Source organism: Schistocerca americana, chromosome 3 (genome assembly GCF_021461395.2).
Source record: "Schistocerca americana isolate TAMUIC-IGC-003095 chromosome 3, iqSchAmer2.1, whole genome shotgun sequence".
NCBI classification, from domain to species: domain Eukaryota; kingdom Metazoa; phylum Arthropoda; class Insecta; order Orthoptera; family Acrididae; genus Schistocerca; species Schistocerca americana.
In genome coordinates, this window is record NC_060121.1 from 591,998,049 (window position 1) to 592,018,189 (window position 20,141).

A 20,141-nucleotide genomic window follows, 5' to 3' on the forward strand; every position below is an offset into this window, starting at 1 on the left:
CCTCGGTGAAGTTATGTTCTTGAAACTTCAAGATTAGATTAGATTAGATTAGATTAGATTAGATCAATGCTTGTTCCATAGATCATGAATACGACACTTCGTAATGATGTGGAACGTGTCAGGTTAATAAAAGATGTCTGTACAAGATATAACATTACGCAAAATTTTGCATGACACTAATGTTTAAGTTGTTGTTGTTGTTGTTGTTGTTGTTGTTGTTCCATCTCCCCATTAATTTATATCTAAAAATCAGCCAATGAGTAGAAGGAGCTGTCATCTAGAAATTCTTTTAATTTATTTTTAAATGTTAGTTGGCTATCTGTCAGGCTTTTGATTCTGTTTGGTAGGTGACCAAAGACTTTTGTGGCAGCATAATTTACCCCTTTCTGTGCCAAAGTCAGATTTAGCCCTGCATAGTGAAGATCATCCTCTCTCCTGGTGTTATAGTTATGCACACTGCTATACTTTTGAACTGGGTTGGATTATTAACAACAAATTTCATAAGTGAATACATATACTGTGAGGTTACTGTGAGGATCCCTAGATCCTTAAATAGATGTCTGCAGGATGACCGTGGGTGGGCTCCAGCAATTATTCTGATTACACTTTTTGAGCAATAAATACTTTTCTACTCAATGATGAATTACCCCAGAATATGATGTCATACGAAAGCAGTGAATGAAAGTAGGCATAGTAAGCTAATTTACTGAGATTCTTATCACCAAAATTTGCAATAACCCTAATAGCATACATAGCTGAACTCAGACGTTTCAGCAGACCAGTTTTACCTCTCATCAATGGACAAACCTAAAAATTTTGAAAATTCTACCACAGCTACAGACTTCCGTTCAAAGTCTATATTTATTACTGGAGTTGTGCCATTTACTGTACGGAACTGTATATACTGTGTTTTATCAAAATTTAAAGAGAGTCCGTTTGTTGAGAACCACTTAACAATTTTGTGAAAAACATCATTTACAATTACATCACTTAGTTCTTGGTTTTTGGATGTTATTACTATGCTTGTATCATCAGCAAAAAGAAGTAACTTTGCATCTTCATCAATGTGGAATGGTAAGTCATTAATGTATATCAAGAACAGTAAAGAACCCAAGACCGAACCCTGTGGGACCCCGTACTTGGTAGCCCCGCAGTTTGAGTACTCAGCTGTTGTTTTAACTTTACACGAACCACTTATTTCAACTTTCTGCATTCTTCCAGTTAAGTATGAATTAAACCATTTGTGCACTGTCTCACTCAAACCATAATGATTTAGCTTATCTAAAAGAATTCCATGATTTACACAATCAAAGGCCTTTGAGAGATCACAAAAAATACCAATGGGTGATGTCCCCTTATTCAGAGTATTTAATATTTGATCAGTGAAAGCGTATATAGCATTTTCTGTTGAAAAGCCTTTCTGAAAACCAAACTGACATTTTGTTAGTACTTTATTTTTACAAATATGGGAGGCTACTCTGGAATACATTACTTTCTCAAAAATTTTTGATAGAGCTGTCAGAAGATAGATTGGGCGGTAGTTGTTGACATCCGACGTATCCCCCTTTTTATGCAAAAGCCCGTACCGAGCTACTGAGCGTCTCTCCTGCAGAGTCTTTCACTGCAGTTTACCTATCATCTCCGTAATGCTTTCACAATTACTAAACGATCCTGTAATGAAGAACGCTGCTCTCCGTTGGATCTTCTCTATCTCTTCTATCAACACTATCTGGTAAAGATCCCACACTGGTACACCGGTGAGCAGTATTCAAGCAGTGAGCGAACAAGTGTACGGCAACCTACTTCCTTTGTTTTAGGACTGCATTTCCTTAGGATTCTTCCAATGAATCTCAGTCTGGCGTCTGCTTTACTGACGATTAATTTTATATTGTCATTCCATTTTAAATCACTCCTAATACCTACTCCCAGATAATTTATGGAATTAACTGCTTTCAGTTGCTGACCTGCTATATTGTAGCTAAATAATAAAGCATCTTTCTATGTATTCACAGCACATTACACTTTTCTACATTGAGATTCAACTGCCATTCCCTTCACCATGTGTCAATTCAGTGCAGATCCTCCTACATTTCAGTACAATTTTCCATTGTTACAACCTCTTGATATACTACAGCATCACCTGTAAAAAGCCCCAGTGAACTTCCGATGTTATTCACTAGGTCATTTATATATATTGTGAATAGCAACGGTCCTACAACACTCCCCTGTAACACACCTGAAATCACTCTTACTTCGGAAGACTTCTCTCCATTGAGAATGACATGCTGCGTTCTGTTATCTAGGAACTCTTCAATCCAATCACACAATTGATATGCTCTTACTTTGTTCATTAAACGACTGTGGGGAACTGTATCAAATGCCTTGCAGAAGTCAAGAAACACACATCTACCTGGGAACCCGCGTCTATGGTCCTCTGAGGCTCGTGGACGAATAGCGCGAGCTGAGTTTCACACGATCATCTTTTTCAAGACCCCTGCTGATTCCTACAGAGTAGATTTCTAGTCTCCAGAAAAGTCATATACTGTAACATAATACCTGTTCCAAAATTCTACAACTGATCGAGGTTAGAGATATAGGTCTATAGTTCTGCACATCTGTTCGACGTCCCTTCTTGAAAATGGGGATTACCTGTACCCTTTTCCAATCTTTTCGAACGCTACACTCTTCTAGAGACCTACGGTACACCACTTTAAGGGGGGCTAGTTCCTTCACGTACTCTGTGTAAAATTGAAGTGGTATCCCATCAGGCCCAGTGGCCTTTCCTCTTTTGAGCAATTTTAATTGTTTTTCTATTTCTCTGTCATCTTTTGATATCTACCATTTAATAATCTGTGCAACGATCTAGAGAAGGAACTACAGTGCAGTCTTGCTCTGTGAAACAGCTTTGGAAAAAAGACATTTAGTATTTCGGCCCTTAGTTTGTCACCCTCTGTTTCAGTACCATTTTGGTCACAAAGTGTCTGGACAATTTGTTTTGATCCGCCTACCGCTTTGACATAAGACCAAAATTTCTTAGGATTTTCTGCCAAGTCAGTACATCGAACTTTACTTTTGAATTCGTTGAACGCCTCTCGCATAGCCCTCCTCACACTACATTTTGCTTCATGTAATTTTTGTTTGTCTGCAAGGCTTTGGCTACGTTTATGTTTGCTGTGAAGTTCCCTTTGCTTCCATAGCAGTTTTCTAACTCAGTTGTTGTACCACGGTGGCTCTTTTCCATCTCTTACGAGCTTGCTTGGCACATACTTATCTAATGCATATTGTATGATGGTTTTGAACTTTGTCCACTGATCCTCAACACTATCTGTAATTGACATAAAACTTTTGTGTTGAGCCGTCAAGTACTCTGAAATCTGCTTTTTGTCACTTTTGCTAAACAGAAAAATCTTCCTACCTTTTTTATTATTTCTATTTATGGCTGAAATCATGAATGCTGTAACCGCTTTATGATTGCTGATTCCCTGTTCTGTGTTAACTGTTTCAAATAGTATGGGTCTATTTGTCACCAGAAGGTCTAATATGTTATCACCATAAGTCTGTTCTCTGTTTAACTGCTCAAGGTAGTTTTCAGATAATGGACTTAAAGTCTATATCTGGTAAATTAAAATCGCCCCCGAAACTATAACATGGTCAGAAAATCTACTTGAAATATTTTCCAAATTTTCCTTCAGGTGTTCTGCCACAACAGCTCCTGAGCCAGCGGGCCAATAGAAACATCCAATTACCATGTTTGAGCCTGCTTTAACCGTGACCTTCACCCAAATGATGTGCTTGTCCCAGTCCCATGGCACTCCTGCAAAACATGGTGAAGGCCTTTCTTTGCCATGTATCTAGAACTTGTGTGTGTCAAAACAACTTTCCTTGAGGTCCATTTTGGCACTGCAGTGAAGGAAAAAGTGTAATAATGTCAAATTTTGACTGTAAGGTGGATGGGGTATCACAGAGATGCCTTTTCTGGTCAAAATTTCTATCACAGTCTGTTTCAGATGAACACTAGCATTATTCCAATGAAGGTTCCATTATTAAACAAATTATTTACTCTTCTTTTGAATGTGATCATTAGATGGCTCAAGACCTGCCCATAGAACCTTTTTCAACAGGATCAGCGTACAGGATGTCTTTGTAATAGAATGATGTTATAACAATTACCTTATTCGCTGCCTTCAGTATACATACTTTATGGGGGTGGTTGACCATGTTACACCGACTCCATGCTACTCCATTTCATTTCTAGGTCATAACAATGGACCCTCATTTTATCAGCAGTGACGGTATTTTGCCACAATGCATCATTAGACATATGCAAATGTTCCTTTGAAATTGTGTGAGGACTTCTACCAGTTTCTATTTGCAAAATACATAGAAGTTGTCTGCTAGTGAGATGTAGCTCACGGAGATTGGTAGGTGTCTCAGTATTGACTGTTGTAATTGTTAAGCCCATAACAGGCACACCTTCTCCTCCAAATAGAAAAATCACTGAAATCTATATTCAATTTATCACATGTCACAGAAGCATTTTTGTTCAGGTGAACACACAAAGCTGATCACAAAACTCAGATATTTTGAAGATTCAGATGTTTCAAAAATGCACTGATATTTTCATTCACTGCTGCAACTCAACAGAGAGTGAAAGAATGAGACACTGTGGGGAAACTGCCAAGTTTAGCATCCATCATAAAGCTCAAACATGCATAGTCAAATTGTAGTGTTTTCTCTTTAATTTACTGATTACACATTTTTTTAGTCTTATTTGAATTGTATTTCCACCCCTCGTCCACAAAATAGATACATTTCTTTCGTCCTGGAGTTTGAGTAATATGTACCTCCTTTCTCACTTTCCCCAAGCCATCCTTTTCTCCTCCCCGAGGAAGGAAATAATAACTCAAAAAAATAGAATAGTGCCATGTACTTTTATATGTGCCTATCAGCACTATTATCTCATATCCCGAAGAAAAGTAATGGCCAGCAATTGTCTTTCACACTTTTCTAATTTCCTTGAGTGAATCTTACGTTTGTTATGAAGATTACTTTCATTCACTTCCATGCACACAACTATTACCCAAATAGCATAGTTATTGCACATACTGACCATTTACTAAAACAAGTGTACTCCTCATAATTTCTTTATGTCAACATAGATGGCAGACAAAACATGTTCGCCACACAACATTTTCTCAGAGAGTGGTTTTGGTGATGGCAGTACATTTATAATGTATTACAGGCATAATATTATGGAAACTGCCTATCTTCACACTGCAGAAAGTAGTTCATATTGTGTGTAGGGTATCCCCACACACTTCATGCTGTGTTCTATTCAAACAACTGTATATAAGTACAACAACATCTGAGTAAGTACAGCCCCTGATAGTCTTTATTATGAAGGAAAGACAATCTGCAGTCTCCACGCTTAGTCAAAGCATATGACACTTGTTCAAAGACAGTCAAGTACGTTCATGCTAAAATATTCAATTCATTATCTAATAATATCAGAGGAACAATAAGCTTTGTTTAAAAAAGAAATACCTGTTTGACACTCCATACTACTTCATGAAAAATCCTTTCAATCATAAATAAACACCTTTTATGTGAAGTTTTCATTTTGTACACAGAACTGGAATTTCCTATCAATCATTTCCTTATTAAATAATATCTAAGTTGTAACCATACTACTTGTATGTGTAATCCTCTGTGGCAATATGAGTTTTACTCTAAAGTGGTAAATAAAAAATAATCTTTAATGTGCAACTCAAAGTGTACAAGGCATGTTCAGAAAGTAAGTGTATTGTGACCATAACAAGATGTGATTTTTTGAGGATTGACAACACTGAGGGGTAGTAGGGGATCCCCTGACCAGAGCAAGTATCGCAGGAACATGGCATTACATAAACTCATGCTGTATTGTCCAGTTGCGTGAAAGATGTTCGTAAGAAATCCTGCCAAGTGCGAGCCACATCCTGTGACCCAATTCCTACTTGCACAAGGAATAACATCTACTGAAGTTTTTTTTTAAGGTTTACACTGAAGTTTTATGTACACAATGAGTGTGTTTATGAGGGATCAAAGATTGCACTCACCACGGATGAATTTTTTGCAATGTTTCCATAACTCTTCAGAGCTCCCTTATACAAAGCACTCACAGAAACACTGAACACTGGGATATCGGAAACTGCGCAAGATGGGTCCCAAAACAGCTTACAGGGCAGCCCAAGAAAAATCAAGTCAGTTGTGCCCACGAGTTTCTTCACCAACTTGAATTGGAAGGCGAGGATTTTCTGAGCTCTATTGCGACTGGTGATGAAACCTGACTGGCTCATTACTTGCCTGATGGGGAGGAGGGGGGGCGGGGGGGGGGGGGGGGGGGGGTTGGGGAAGGACACCACACCAATTCTCCATTTGCCAAACAATTCAAAATACCAATTTTAGGTAAAGTCATGGCCTCAGTGTTTTAGAATCAAAAGGGTATTATTTTGGTTTAATTTCTGTCTCGAGAAGACGAGAGGGGTGTGCCTGCTGCACAACACCCATATTCAAACAGCCTTAGCCACCAAGCTGCTCTTGGACTCATTTGGTTGGGATGTTTTGAACCACCCCTTGTTTTCCCCTGATTTTTCACTATTCTGAAAGCATACAAGAGTAGAATTAAGTTTCCAACTGACGAGTAGGCACAGAAGGAGATTATAAAGTGGGGGAAATAGGCTGAGAGAGAGTTCTTTGAGGAGAGCATAAAGGAACTTGTGCCGCAGCTAACTGCATGTGCTGAATGGGATAGTGATTAAGTGACAAACCGTCAACTAGTATATCAAAAATATACTGCAGTTTTTTTTTAAGTACACCTTGGCTAGAAGGAATAGAAAAATCAAATACTCTTACTTTCTGAACATGGTTCATATTACTTACTGCAGTGTTATTGTTGCACTATTACTATCTTGTGTGACTTGGCATCTTGAGAGTATTAAAGCCAATGCTGAACCCTGCCTGATGATGTTCACTCCCCCATCCAAACCGTGCTCCACCCCCACTGCCACCCCCCCCCCCCCCCCCCCCACACACACAAAAAAAAAAAAAAAAAAAAAAAATCACCCCCTACTAACAATCCAAAATTTCTGAAACTCAAGCTTGCTTCATCATTCCCAAAAGCCCTCAACATGAAAGCTAACCACAACATTTGCTGAAAGAACTGCAATCCACCACCTGAAAACTGATCCCCGCCTTATAATCTTACCTGCTGACAAAGGCTCCACCACTGTGGTTTTTATTCGCAGGGATTGCCTGGACAGACTCTGCCAGCTGTCAGATTCTTCCACTTACAAACCCCGCCAAGTGAACCCATGGAAGGAATCTAATAAGATTCTCTGTTAAAATCCTTACGCCCAACCCAAAACCTACCTAACCCCGTTCCCCCCCTCTCTCATTCTTTCTTTTTTCTTTCACACACCCCCATCCCCTCCCCCGCCACTCAGCGCACTCCTATCTTCTACGTGCTCCCTAACTACCCAAGAAGTCCCATTGTGACCAGTTATGGTGCCCCCACTGAGAGACACTCTGCTCTTGTGCTACAACACCTACTGTCTATTTACCCACAACCTACCATCCCATATTAAGAAACCAACCATCCCCTCCACTGACTCTCCACTGTTCCTGTTCCTTTAGCACCTTGTACCCTGCTCATCACTACTGATGTCAGACTCTCCACTGTTCCTGTTCCTTTAGCACCTGGTGCCCTGCTCATCACTACTGATGTCAGCTCCCTTTATACTGACATCCCGAACACCCATCCTCATAGTCGCCATGACCAACTGTATCCTCACCCATAATTACTTCTCCTTTGAAAGCATTGCTTACAAACAAACATTTGCTACAGCAATGCACGTCCACATGGCACCGTTCTATGCCAACCTATTCATGAGCCATCTAGAGGAATCCTCCTTAACCACCCGGAATCCCAAACCTATAATACCTGGTTCAGATTCATTGACGGTATCTTCATGATCTGTACCAAGGGTAAGGATATCCTATCCACATTCCTCCAGAACCACAACAAGGTGCTGACGTTCACTTCAACTGGTACTACTCAATCCAACAAGCCACCTTCCTTGATGCTGATAACCACAGAGATGGAAACATCACAACCTCTGCCAATATCAAATATCCCAACAACCAGCAATATCTCCACTTTGACACCTGCCACCAGTTACCTACAAGTCTCTCCCTAACAGCCTAGCCACCTGTGGCCATCACATGTATGACTGGTACCAGAGCAACCAGTAAAGTATGTGAAGGACAGTTTTTTCTTGAATGTTCAAACAAATTGTTCTACATGATTGATAGGTATACAAACAAAAGGTACAGAGCTTTATGCTAGCTGTCAGAATGAACTTCCATTTTCAAGCTTGTAGGAAAAACCATGGACATGAACACACACACACACACACACACACACACACACACGTGCACATGCTCTTTCCCTACATTGTGCTGAGTTAACGGCCAGTTCTTTCCTGGACCACAGTGAATGTACTTGGATGAGGTGAGGGTGTAGGGTGAGATGATGGTTAGAGGCGCGGAAGGTAGGGAGGAGGTTAGGGACAAGCATGGGAGAGTGCGGAGCTATCTGTAGGCTTGCTAGGGGTGCAGGTAGGGGGCATGTGGCAGATGGCTGGGCATGTCATTTCATAGGCTATGGCATGATATAGCTGCACACAAGTAGCTGACATGAATTGGATGGGGGTACTAAGATAGGGGATGGGATGGTGTGTGTACACACACACACACACACACACACACACACACACACACACAGTATTGGGAGGGGGTGGGGGGACAGCGAGTACCTTAGATTTAGGCCAGGGAGGTTATGGGGGCATAGGATTTGCTGGAAGAATAGCTCCCATCTGCGCAGCTCAGAAAAGTTGGTGGTTGTGGGAAGGATCCAGCTATCATGGATTGTGAGGCAGCCATTGAAATCTCTTACGTTATGTTCTGCTGCATGTTATGCCACTGGAGTGTCCACCTAGTTTTTGGCATCACTGCAGATGCGTCTGCCCCAGGTGGCCAGACTGTATGGTAGGGACTTTTTTGGTGTGGAAGGGACGGCAGCTGCCAAAGTGTGGGTACTGTTGGTGATTGGTGGGTTTGACTAATACACAAACAGCTCTCCTGTGCCATATCCCCATACACACCTGATCTTCACATCCATCCCAAGAACCAACCACAAAGAAGCACCCCCTTTGCCACCCAATACCACATTGGACTGGAACTACTGAACCACATCCTTGATCAGGGCTTTCACTATCTATCAATATGCCCTGAAATGAGGTACATCCCACTGTAGATACTTCCATCCCCTCCCAAAGTGGTGTTCTACCACCCACCCAACCTCTAAAATATCGTAGTCCATCCCTATGACACTCCCACTCCCAACCACCAACCACAGGGATCATACACTTGTGGAAGACCCAGACACAAGACCTGCCCAATCCACCCACCCAGCACCATTTACTCCAGTCCTGTCACAGGCTTATCCTACCCCATCAGAGGCTGGACCACTTGTGAAAGCAGCCACATTATATACCAGCTCTGTTGCAACTGCTGCACAGCATTTGTGATTGGTATGATGACCAACCAGCTGTAAACTAGATTGAATGGCCACTGCCAAACTGCTGCTAAAAACAAGGTGGACCATCTAGTGGCACAGCATGCAGCAGAGCACAATATGGGAGATTTCAATGGTTGCTTCACAACCCATGATATCTGGATCCTCATTACCATCACCAGCTTTTCTGAGCTGCACAAATGGGAACTATTCTTACAGCAAATCCTTTGCCCCCATAACCTCCCTGGCCTAAACCTAAGGTAACTCGCTATCTCCCCACTCCTTTCCAATACTGTGTGTGTGTGTGTGTGTGTGTGTGTGTGTTTTCCTACAAGCTTGAAAAAGGAAAACCATTCCGAAAGTTAGCAAAGCTCTGTACCTTTTGTTTGTGTACCAATCAATGATGCAGCACTTCTGCCTTTTAGCGAGTTGTAATCTTTATACTTAATTCTCAACCAGAACCTTCTGTATATTATCAAACAAATTGTTCAAGGTTTTTTCCATTCCTGTTGAAATTCTAAATGACTTAGGCTGTAGCACTATTATATTTCTAGTTTCCAAAAGAATAAAGACAGCGTGTACATTCATAGCCTTCTAAATAAATATCAGACTGCTGTGTGAAGATGCCACTGCCCTCACAATCTCATGTTATGTTCATATGTGGACAACTGGTGCCCTTCCCAGCCTTTTCGTCCTACCACTACACACTAGAGCTGGAGTTAAATATTTTTACCAAGTAAAAACAACAACTTACCAGTAATCACCGCAGCGTTGTTTGTTATGGGAGACACTGCAGATTTATTTGAGAGTGATAGTTGTATCTGAGCACTTTGCTGCAACACAGTCTGAGGCTGACTGCTAGGAGTACCAGTAAATGCACTAGCAAAATCTGCAAAATCATCCTGATTATCCCTGAAACAGATGTGCCTAACTATAGAAAACAAACTTTCATTACACATTTTATTGGGGTTGTTCATTAGTAAACACACACACACACACACACACACACACACACACACACACACACACACACACAGAGAGAGAGAGAGAGAGAGAGAGAGAGAGAGAGAGAGAGAGAAACACATTGTGATGCACAGAAACAGGGTATTGTGTAACTTGCAAAAGGAATATGTAGCATGTACCATAAAAAAGGTATTCTACAAACTGCACATGGGCTCAGTTCTGAAACAGTATATAACTGTTGAGGAGTGTTCAGGCAATGAGAAGTTGACAATATTTCTTAAGGTAAAGGTGTCCAAATTGCTACATTGTGAAACAGACACCTATGGAAATGGCTCTTCAACTTCAATTGTTATTTAACAATACAACACCTGTACACATTTGAATATGCTTTTTATACAGAGTTTCAGAAAAATAGATGTGATATATTGTTACAAGGCCTAAAAGTTCTTCAAACTACAGCCCTTGATCATTGACACACTTTTGCCAACAGCTTTTCCCATTATTTGAAGTCTCCCTTGTAGGCAGATCCCAGAAGGTGCGGATTAAAGAAGGTCCTTAAGGGTACGTGTTTGAAGGCACTTAAGAGTACCATTTGAGGGAGGATTTCGCTTTTGGGAATAGGATATACTCTGCTGGTACTACGTTGGGACTGCAAGGAGTTTGGGAAATTGTCACAATGCCATTTATCTTCAGACAATCTGTGACCTTGGAGTAGGTGTGACTGGGTGCATTGTCGTGATGCAATTCACAGTTCCCAATGATGGCTGTTTTCACCCGGCTGACCCTTCTCTTCAGTCCTCTTAGCACTTGTGTGTAAAAAGCACCATTCATTTTCTGCCCCTCAGGTACAGATTCGTAGTGGCCCAGCCCCATTAGTGTTGAAGAAAATGAATCGCTTTCACGCTGCATTTGCTCATTCAAGCCATTTTCGACAACAGGATGCTGCAGTATGCTGCGCGCAAAACTCTTCACTTTGTTTCCAGATCATATTCAAAAATCCAAGTTTTGTCTCCCATGATTATGTTGTCGGAAAGGCTGGGGTCTTCTTCAATGGGTTGCAGAAGATTGTCACAAGCATACACTCGCCTCTGCTTTTGGTCATACATCATGACCTACGTATCGAGTTTAGCGAAGCTCTTTTGCATCACCAAATCTTCCATGATAATGGTGGCACTGCCATCTTATTAATACCACTTGCATATGTGCCATGCGTGCACTTAACTGAATGCCTGAATTCAGCACTTCATGCCTGCCTTCACTACTTCATCTCTCAAAGCTACCCATTCTTCTACTACTGTATTTCTTGCCCCCATTCTTGTCAGTCGTTCCCTAATGTTCTCTCTACAACCTCTGGTTCTGTCTGTTCATCCAGGTCCCATCTCCTTAAATTCCCACCTTTTTGCAGTTTCGTAAGTTTTGATCTGCAGTTCATGACCAATAGATTGTGGTCAGAGTCCACATCTGCTCCTGGAAATGTCTTCCAATTTAAAACCTGGTTCCTAAATCTCTGTCTTACCATTATATAATTTATCTGAAACCTTCTAGTATCTCCAGGCCTCTTCCATGTATACAACCTTCTTTCATGATTCTTGAGCCAAGTGTTAGCTATGATTAATGATGCATTCACTATGCTGTTTGCAGCAGCTTACCCGCATTCCTATTTTTTTATTCATTATTAAGCCTACTCCTGCATTACCCCTATTTGATTTTGTATTTCTAACCCTGTATTCACCTGACCAAAAGTCTTGTTCCTCCTGCCACCGAACTTCACTAATTCCCACTATATCCAACTTTAACGTATCCATTTCCCTTTTTAAATTTTTCAACCTACCTGCCCAATTAAGGGATATGACATTCCACGCTCCGATCCATAGAACACCAGTTTTCTTTCTCCTGATAACGACATCCTCTTGAGTAGTCCCCGCCCGGAGATCCGAATGGGGGACTATTTTACCTCCGGAATATTTTACCCAAGAGGACACCATCATTTAACCATACAGTAAAGCTGCATGCCCTCGGGAAAAATTACGGCTGTAGTTTCCCCTTGCTTTCAGCCATTCACAGTACCAGCACAGCAAGGCCGTTTTGGTTAGTGTTACAAGGCCAGATCAGTCAATCATCCAGACTGTTGCCCCTGCAGCTACTGAAAAGGCTGCTGCCCCTCTTCAGGAACCACATGTTTGTCTGGCCTCTCAACAGATACTCCTCCATTGTGGTTGCACCTATGTCTATCCCTGGCTATCTGTATCGCTGAGGCACGCAAGCCTCCCCACCAACGGCAAGGTCCACAGTGCTTTTTATGCAGACTCAGTATGTGAGAAGAATGACTGTCAGTAAGCCTCTGTATTATCTGTAATTTCTTCACCTTTGTCATCGTCGCCATTTCATGAGATGTTCGTGGGAGGTGGTTAGCAAAAACGCCCTAAAAAGGCCATTTGCAACTGTGGCAGATACGTCTCTTTTAAGCCTACGCTTACAAGTAATATGTTGTCCAACTCTTCCTGAAAAATACTTTCTTGAAATTCAAGAACTTCTCCATGACGCACAACACCGCTCTTATGACAACAAAAACAATCAATTTTTAGCAATATAATGAAACTGTATGGATAAAAAAATCTACTCAGTGGCAGCAGGAGAACACACACATGAAAAAAGGTGTTACGTCTACAAGATTTCGGAGCCAGTGACCGCTTCTTCTGGCAGAAGGGTTCAACACGAAGAAAGAGGGATGAAGGAAAAGGTATGGAGATGTTTAGGAAAAGGGGCAGAGTTCAGAAAAGTCACCCAGAACCCCAATCAGGGGAGACATACCGGATGGGATGAGAAGGAAAGACTGATTGTTGGGGGACTACACCAGAAAAGCTAAGTGCATCGCATATGATAAGAGGTGGGAGGGCGACAGCAAATAACAGAGGGGTCAGAAAATTAAACATGTAGAAAACTACAACGGAGTGAAGAAAGGAGTAGTTATTGTGAAGACCTGCTCAGACAGAAGAAATTAATGTAAATTAAGACCAGGTGGGTAGCAAGAACCAAGGATATGTTGTAGTGCCAGTTCCCACCTGTGGATTTCTGAGAAACTGGTGTCTGGGTGAAGAACCCAAATGGCGCACGTGGAGAAACGGGCATTGAGGGCATGACTGTCATGTTGTGGAACATGCTCTGCAACAGGATATTTTGTGTTGCCAGTATGCAACCCCTGCCTACGCTCATTCATCCTAACTGATAACTTGATGGAAGTCATGATGGTGTAAAAGACTGAACATTGTTTACATAACAGCTGGTATATGACATTTTGTTTAACAGGTGACACTCCCTTTGATAGTGTATGTTTTACCAGTTACAGGGATGGTATAGGTGGTGGTAGGAGGGTCCATAGCACAAGTATTGCAGTAGGGGCAGTCATAGGGGTAGGAGTCATACTGTAGGGAGGTTGGTGCAGAAGGAGTGTAGGGTATGACAAAGATATTGCGGACCTCGGGAGGATGACGAAAAGCTATTTTAGGTGTGGTGGACAAAATCTTATACAGAATGGACCTCATTTCAGGGTATCATTTTAGGAAGTCATTGTCTTGTTGAAGTAGTTGATTAATACACTCAACACCAGGATAATACTGAGTGAGAACTGGTGTACTACCAAGATGTATTTGGCGGGATCAGCAGTACCAGGATGTGACCTGGGGAATCTGCTTTTGAACTAGATTGGTGGGGTAATTCCATCCAGTGAAACTCTTGTAGCATTTACCACTCTTGAGAATCTCTGCAATACCCTTGCACTGACAAAATGATCCCAGAAAGAAATACCCCATTCTTCATTGGATCCTCTCCTCCCCCCTGCCCCTGTCATAATAGCATGGAAGTCACTTCTTTCATGGAGGAGTTACATTTTCTAATGAATTTCAGTATGGTATCTGCTTCTCCTACTACAGCAGAATCTCAATTACCCACAACAGAAAAGACAAATTGCGATGAAGTAAAGGTTGGCTTCACCAGTGAGAATTACACAAGTTGCTATTTCTGGTGAAAAGATTCCTGCTGCTGCTGCTTATTATTATTATTATTATTATTATTTCTTCTTTCCTTTCTCAGACGTTATGTCTGGTTAAAAATGGAGAGTGACATGGACCTTGATCAAGCGTGACTTCCTTTTAACTGTACGGTATATGTTACATTGCATTTAGGAACTTTCGGGTAACTGAACATGTATCAATAATTACAGATTTCTGTAGTTGTATATATACGTTTGGATGTAGCTGTATTGTGTTGATGTACTGGTGGATATTGTGTGGTATGACTCCTTTAGTTGATAGTATAATTGGTATAATGTCAACTTTATCCTGATCCACATGTTCTTGACTTCCTCAGCCAGTTGGATGTATTTTTCAATTTTTTCTCCTGTTTTCTTCTGTATATTTGTTGTATTGGGTATGGATATTTTGATTAGTTGTGTTAATTTCTTCTTTTTATTGGTGAGTATGATGTCAGGTTTGTTATGTGGTGGTGTTTTATCTGTTATAATGGTTCTGTTCCAGTATAATTTGTATTCATCATTCTCCAGTACATTTTTGTGGTGCATACTTATACATGGGAAAGTGTTGTTTTATTAGTTTATGTTGTATGGTAAGTTGTTGATGTATTATTTTTGCTACATTGTCATGTCTTCTGGTGTATTGTGTTTTGCTATTATTGTACATCCACTTGTGATGTGATCTACTGTTTCTATTTGTTGTTTGCAAAGTCTGCATTTATCTGTTGTGGTATTGGGATCTTTAATAATATGCTTGCTATAATATCTGGTGTTTATTGTTTGATCCTGTACTGCAATCATGAATCCTTCCATCTCACTGTATAAATTGCCTTTTCTTAGCCATGTGTTGGATGCGTTTTGATCGATGTGTGGCTGTGTTAGATGATATGGGTGCTTGCCATGTAGTGTTTTCTTTTTCCAATTTACTTTCTTCGTATCTGTTGATATTATGTGATCTAAAGGGTTGTAGAAGTGGTTATGAAATTGCAATGGTGTAGCCGATGTATTTATATGAGTGATTGCTTTGTGTATTATGCTAGTTTCTGCTTGTTCTATAAAGAATTTTCTTAAATTGTCTACCTGTCCATAATGTAGGTTTCTTATGTCAATAAATCCCCTTCCTCCTTCCTTTCTGCTTAATGTGAATCTTTCTGTTGCTGAATGTATGTGATGTATTCTATATTTGTGGCATTGTGATTGAGTAAGTGTATTGAGTGCTTCTAGGTCTGTGTTACTCCATTTCACTACTCCAAATGAGTAGGTCAATATTGGTATAGCATAAGTATTTATAGCTTTTGTCTTGTTTCTTGCTGTCAATTCTGTTTTCAGTATTTTTGTTAGCCTTTGTCTATATTTTTCTTTTAGTTGTTATTATTATTATTATTATTATTATTATTATTATTATTATTATTTTTATTATTAAGTCAGTGAGTTTGTTCAAAAACTTTAAAAAAGTTTATGTTGATTAATTATACAACATTGATGAGATTGGACTAAACTATAAAATGCTTCCTGAAAAAAACTTTGCCTCAAAACATGAAACAGTCACAGGCATAAAACTAGCAGAGTATAGGCTGACAAGTGGAACATGCATGTGCTGACTGTAAGTGCCCGTTGTTTGCGATTGGCAGATCTAAGAAACCAAGAGCTTTCAAAAACATAAAAATGTCAGGACCTCCTGGTACTTAAAAAGCTCAAAAAAGTGCTTGAACGAATGATAATTTTTGAAGACTTTTTTATGCATTTGTGCTGGCTGTCACGAAATACTTTGGGGGCGACAGCGGGGTGGGGAGGACAACACCCCCAAGCCACACCTTCTGAATTTCAACAAGTGACAGAAGTGCACATAAAATGCAGGAACCAAAAAATTGGGTTTTACTGTATATGTAGTTGGTATCTTATATTAAGAGACAGAACCAATGGATATTTTGGATAGCAGCTTTTTATTATCTGCAATGCACCTCTTTGAGGAAAGTTGTTAAAATTTTTTAGTGCTCTAAGTATGGATATTAACCCCGCAGTATTTATACTGCACTCCTTTGGTAGAGAAACTTGTTCTTGATTCCAGCTGTGTATGTATGCACAGCAGACTCATTCATTATCTTTAGAGTCAACTGTGTAAAGGAGGTGGATTCTCTTGGATGACTGTATGAAACGCAGTGTGATAAAAATTGGTAATTATATTGTCTTTGGCGTCGTGTCTTAGGTGCATCCTTACTACTCGTTGGGAACAATCAACAGAGACTTTTGCGACGGGGACTGTAACTGGAAGAAGTTCAACTTCTCGTCGGAGGTAATACAGTTGTACTGCTGCTGGTCATCCTGTTCAAAGGTGGTTAGGTGCCGACATTTCTATGTTATATATAGCTAAATGTTCAGTAATGTCAGAGGAACTGGTGTTAATTTCCCCTTCATCTAGAATTCCCTGCTTTTATTAGTGCGTTGAAGTCCAGTACTCTGCTGTCACAGAAGAAATACTTCTTTCTCAACATTCTCCTTTGTTTCTCTGAGTGTTGTGCTTTTGCCCTTATTTTTTGAATAAAATTAAATTTCCAGTACAGGTGAGGTGCCTATGTCATTGTAGAGCCCTTTGCCATTCTCTGATAGCACCTGACACCTCTTTCAAAAACCATGAAGCAAGTGTCCATCTACAATGACCTAAGGGGAATGATACTGTAGTGTTGGCAGCATGGATTATAATTTCTGTTGCTTCTTGTAATACTTCTGTCACTCCTCTTCTCTGTATTTACCGTGATCAGCCCTATAGCAATGAAGGAATTCCAAATGCCTTTTAACAGCGATCTTTCGCAACCCACGGTTGCTTCATCAGGAAAGAGGGAAGGAGAAGGAAAGACAAAAGGATGTGGGTTATAAGGGAGAGGGTAAGGAGTCATTCCAATCCTGGGAGCGGAAAGACTTATCTTAGGGGGAAAAAAGGACAGGTATACATTCGCGCGCACGCACGCGCACACACACACACACACACACACACACACACACACACACACATCCATGTGTTTCTGTGTCTATCAACATACCAACGCTTTCGTTTGGTAAGTATATCATCTTTGTTTTTAGATATATTTTTCCCACAATAAATATATATATATATATATATATATATATATAAAAAGAAAGATGATGAAACTTACCAAACAAAAGCGCTGGCAGGTCGATAGATACACAAACAAACACAAACATACACACAAAATTCTAGCTTTCGCAACCAATGGTTGCCTCGTCAGGAAAGAGGGAAGGAGAAGGAAAGACAAAAGGATATGGGTTTTAAGGGAGAGGGTAAGGAGTCATTCCAATCCCGGGAGCGGAAAGACTTACCTTAGGGGGAAAAAAGGACAGGTATACACTCGCACACACACACATATCCATCCACACATACACAGACACAAGCAGACATTTGTAAAGGCAAAGAGTTTGGGCATTTTTTGGGCAGAGATGTCAGTCGGGGCGGATGTACAGAGGCAAAGATGAAGTTGAAAGACAGGTGAGGTATGAGCGGCGGCAAATTGAAATTAGAAATTAGCGGAGATTGAGGCCTGGCGGATAGCGAGAAGAAAGGATATGCTGAAGGGCAAGTTCCCATCTCCGGAGTTCTGACAGGTTGGTGTTAGTGGGAAGTATCCAGATAACCCGGACGGTGTAACACTGTGCCAAGATGTGCTGGCCGTGCACCAAGGCATGTTTAGCCACAGGGTGATCCTCATTACCAACAAACACTGTCTGCCTGTGTCCATTCATGCGAATGGACAGTTTGTTGCTGGTCATTCCCACATAGAACGCTTCACAGTGTAGGCAGGTCAGTTGGTAAATCACGTGGGTGCTTTCACACGTGGCTCTGCCTTTGATCGTGTACACCTTCCGGGTTACAGGACTGGAATAGGTGGTGGTGGGAGGGTGCATGGGACAGGTTTTACACCGGGGGCGGTTACAGGGGTAGGAGCCAGAGGGTAGGGAAGGTGGTTTGGGGATTTCATAGGGATGAACTAAGAGGTTGCAAAGGTTAGGTGGACGGCGGAAAGACACTCTTGGTGGAGTGGGGAGGATTTCATGAAGGATGGATCTCATTTCAGGGCAGGCTTTGAGGAAGTCGTATCCCTGCTGGAGAGCCACATTCAGAATCTGATCCAGTCCCGGAAAGTATCCTGTCACAAGTGGGGCACTTTTGGGGTTCTTCTGTGGAAGGTTCCGGGTTTGAGGAGATGAGGATGTGGCTCTGGTTATTTGCTTCTGTACCAGGTCGGGAGGGTAGTTACGGGATGCAAAAGCTGTTTTCAGGTTGTTGGTGTAATGGTTCAAGGATTCCGGACTGGAGCAGATTCGTTTGCCACGAAGACCTAGGCTGTAGGGAAGGGACCGTTTGATGTGGAATGGGTGGCAGCTGTCATAATGGAGGTACTGTTGCTTGTTGGTGGGTTTAATGTGGACGGACGTGTGAAGCTGGCCATTGGACAGGTGGAGGTCAACGTCAAGGAAAGTGGCATGGGATTTGGAGTAGGACCAGGTGAATCTGATGGAACCAAAGGAGTTGAGGTTGGAGAGGAAATTCTGGAGTTCTTCTTCACTGTGAGTCCAGATCACGAAAATGTCATCAATAAATCTGTACCAAACTTCGGGTTGGCAGGCCTGGGTAACCAGGAAGGCTTCCTCTAAGCGACCCATGAATAGGTTGGCATACGAGGGGGCCATCCTGGTACCCATGGCTGTTCCCTTTAATTGTTGGTATGTCTGGCCTTCAAAAGTGAAGAAGTTGTGGGTCAGGATGAAGCTGGCTAAGGTAATGAGGAAAGAGGTTTTAGGTAGGGCGGAAGGTGATCGGCGTGAAAGGAAGTGCTCCATCGCAGCGAGGCCCTGGACATGCGGAATATTTGTGTATAAGGAAGTGGCATCAATGGTTACAAGGATGGTTTCCGGGGGTAACAGACTGGGTAGGGATTCCAGGCGTTTTTTTTATATATATATATATATATATATATATATATATATATATAGAGGGAAACATTCCACGTGGGAAAAATATATCTAAAAACAAAGATGATGAGCCTTACCAAACAAAAGCACTGGCAGGTCAATAGACACACAAACAAACACAAACATACACACAAAATTCAAGCTTTCGCAACAAACGGTTGCTTCATCAGGAAAGAGGGAAGGAGAGGGAAAGATGAAAGGATGTGGGTTTTAAGGGAGAGGGTAAGGAGTCATTCCAATCCCGGGAGCGGAAAGACTTACCTTACGGGGAAAAAATGACAGGTATACACTCGCGCGCACACACACATATCCATCCGCACATACACAGAGACAGACACAAGAAGACATTTGTAAAGGCAAAGAGTTTGGGCAGAGATGTCAGTCGAGGCGGAAGTAAAGAGGCAAAGATGTTGTTGAAAGACAGGTGAGGTATGAGCGGCGGCAACTTGAAATTAGCGGAGGTTGAGGCCTGTCGGATAACGAGAAGAGAGTATATACTGAAGAGCAAGTTCCCATCTCTGGAGTTCTGACAGGTTGGTGTTAGTGGGAAGT

At 41.3% G+C, this 20,141-nt stretch overlaps 1 protein-coding gene across 2 annotated transcripts in view; it reads right to left on the minus strand.

The window, feature by feature from the left end:
* The window catches only part of LOC124607490 (clathrin interactor 1), a 183,787-nt gene that overhangs the window by 79,200 nt on the left and 84,446 nt on the right, over positions 1-20,141 (minus strand). For both annotated transcript variants that reach the window (XM_047139862.1, XM_047139861.1), the window contains exon 9: positions 10,368-10,525. In XM_047139862.1, the coding sequence (XP_046995818.1) occupies positions 10,368-10,525 (158 nt within the window). The remainder of the gene's footprint in view (positions 1-10,367; positions 10,526-20,141) is intronic.